At 34.9% G+C, this 2,790-nt stretch overlaps 1 protein-coding gene across 1 annotated transcript; it reads right to left on the bottom strand.

The window, feature by feature from the left end:
- Nucleotides 1-423: 423 nt before the first annotated feature.
- Nucleotides 424-1,978, bottom strand: LOC131236226 (uncharacterized). The gene is made up of 2 exons (XM_058233360.1): nucleotides 1,637-1,978; nucleotides 424-1,533 (listed from the first exon to the last, which is right to left on the bottom strand). Exons 1-2 carry the CDS (start codon nucleotides 1,940-1,942, stop codon nucleotides 1,465-1,467), a joined length of 375 nt encoding a protein of 124 aa, XP_058089343.1. The 5' UTR covers nucleotides 1,943-1,978; the 3' UTR covers nucleotides 424-1,464.
- Nucleotides 1,979-2,790: the final 812 nt, after the last annotated feature.

Genomic DNA, 2,790 nt, shown 5'->3' with positions numbered 1-2,790 from the left:
GTGTAACCATGAAGGGGACCTTGCAATTACAAACCAACAGAAACCAATAATACAAGCCAAAAGTTCACCAATTTCAATTGGGTTTTGCTTGTGTTAGAAGCAGTAAAGGAGTTAAGCGAATCAACAAAAAGATGATACTAAACAAAATGCCAGCAATTCTCAGAAGAAACTCAAAGTTTCAATTCAATTTCAACAATCCAGAAACTTGCACTTACATATCTTATCAAATTCTGTGAAGGATCGTCCCTGAAACATAAAATTTCAACAATTCAGTCATATGATCTGAAAGTTTCAGATTTTAACATGGGTAACATACATATGAAAATGCTGAAAATATCAACATAAAGCAATTAGAGATTACACTGTCAACAGAATTTTGGATCAACCCACTTCTTAACCTGTAAAAAATGCTGAAAATTTCAACATAGTATTGCTGCATTAAAGAAATATGGAAGAAAATGATACAACTCACCTTGACGCTCAAGCCTTTCTCCCTCCTCCTTTACCCGGGCTTGGGACCGGCAATGCAAGTAGTTGCATTGGCGGAGTTAAAAAAGGGGCTTAAGATCCATTTGGTTTGATAAAAAATTATATTCATAAAGATTGATGTGATGACCAAATGGAGCTTAAGACTTATAATACTTACATAAATGTAGTTGTTCTCCTTCGCTTGGCTTCCATCATCTAACACTGCCACAAAAAACACGCTAAAAAAGGTCAACGCCATCCTATTAATGTTGTAAAGAAACATGGAAAGAACAAGAGTTGCATTGAGTTATAAAGAAAATTGATAAGAACAAGAGTAAATCATGTTGGCTAACTTGTTGATTTAGTTACCCAACCTGTCATATGCATTGGATCTTAAGTCAATCTAAATTCCAAAATGAGAGTTAAACACTTTCTATCTAAAACCAATCACACATCAGTCCTAAACCCATGCACAAAACATAAAACATTTACAAGAGAGAGAGAGAGATCCTTTCATTTAGCTCAATCCATCTCTCCTTAAACCTACAAAACAAAACAATAAAAAGAAATTAATTAGTACTCGCATTCTTGTACAAGAAATTCTATTGTATATGGAAAATAAAAAAAAAAAAAAATCTGACCTTACACATAATAGAGGGCCGAATAATACTCGTTCCAATAGCATCCCCAATTGTTTTATATCGTCCATAGGGTCTTATCAAAACCTCCTCCCGTACTATTGCCACATGAATTAATACTTCCCAAAAATCAATTCCAAGTTCGTGCCTCCCTACTTTTGTGAGCGGATCCTTGCTCAAAACAATTCCTTTAGCAATAGTAACCCCGGGTTTGACAATACTTGTAAGAAGAACTCTAGTCACATCCTACAAAATAAAATTCACTATTTGACAAACTGCATTGTATTGAATAAACACTCATCCGTATACCACATATAATTAAGAACACAATAACATCAAAATATAATAAAAGAACTATTCACTTGGTATAAGGAATTATCCCAGCGCTAGTGCAACTCGTGGTCTTCCCCTTATTCGTCGAGTGTTTCTGCAAATGATAAATCAATATCAATCATTAAATACCAACTAAACGATATATAATCTAGGACATAGTGCATATGTAAATAAAGACATTTATATAATATAATTACCTGAGAGTTCACCCAATGGCTTGATGATGAGGACGGTTGGTTCATGTTAGAACTAGCTGCAGCACTGAATACTGTGGGTGGGTTATTGTTTGCATTATTCATAGTAGCTATCAATTTCATCAGAGTTTCTTTCAAGGAAGAAATTTCAGCATCTCTTGCGGATGAGATTTCAACCATAGTTTCTTTAAGGGATGACATTTCAGCTTCTCTTAAGGATGAGAGTGCAGCTATATTTTCTTTAAGAGAGACTATATCAGCATGTAGTTCCTCATATCTTTCATCTCTTCTTTGATCAATGGAAGTCATCCTTTGTTGGCTGGATGTTGCACCCCATAAATCAGATGGAGATGGTCCTAACCCATAAGTGCGGACACGACCATACTTGTCTTCTCCCATAACTTGAGATAATAGATTGCAGCGTGGATATGTCATGACCCAAAATTCACACCGATTGAATGATCCTAGCCATTCAATCAAAAAAATTTGATGGGTTATAACTACCCTCCTTTCGAAAGCTACCCATTGACCGATCCATCTGGGACGTCGAATTCAATTGCAAGTCAGCATAAAGGTCAAAAATTGTGGGCATGTTGGGGCTCCATATATAATAAGTTGTTTATTGTCATTCACAATCACAAGTATCATTCATCATCCAACTAACTATTAACAACATTTACAAAAATAAAAGACATCCAACCAACTCTATATAATAACTTGCAACTTAACCTACTGGGAACCGTCATACACCGTAATATCTTACGGCAGAGCGGGTTCTGAGGAGTTACAAGTTGGGCCTCTACTCTCTAGGAAAACACATAAATGAAGCGACAGAAATATAAATTAAGCAAGATCAATTATTTATGGAAGAGATTGATGAATAATACCTGGCAAACAAATGGAGAGAAACCCGCTGACTTACTTTGTAGAGCTATATAGGAAGAGATTGCTTGTATTGGTTCTAAGAATCAAAGATATGCAATTTGGAAGATCATGTTGAATTTCATCTAAAAAGAGGAAAAAAATCTACAGCTGAAATTCTAGAAGATACTAACATAGAACTTGAAAATTTGTTTGGAAATTTAACATATAGACAACAACTTTCAGTTTTGCTCTCCATTAAGCACTAAAAATGACAGAACAACAAATAGAGAATT

The sequence above is a fragment of the Magnolia sinica genome, unplaced genomic scaffold (assembly GCF_029962835.1).
Source record: "Magnolia sinica isolate HGM2019 unplaced genomic scaffold, MsV1 ctg322, whole genome shotgun sequence".
Lineage (NCBI taxonomy): Eukaryota > Viridiplantae > Streptophyta > Magnoliopsida > Magnoliales > Magnoliaceae > Magnolia > Magnolia sinica.
Note: the sequence above shows the minus strand (reverse complement) of the source record. Positions and strands in the feature narration are given on the sequence as shown.

Bases quoted from the DNA above. Each gene is read 5' to 3' on its own strand.
- LOC131236226 (XM_058233360.1), bottom strand. From the start codon at position 1,942: ATGACTTCCATTGATCAAAGAAGAGATGAAAGATATGAGGAACTACAT. The intron at 1,534-1,636 runs GTAATTATATTA...TATCATTTGCAG, and splicing joins GCCATTGGGTGAACTCTCAG to AAACACTCGACGAATAAGGG.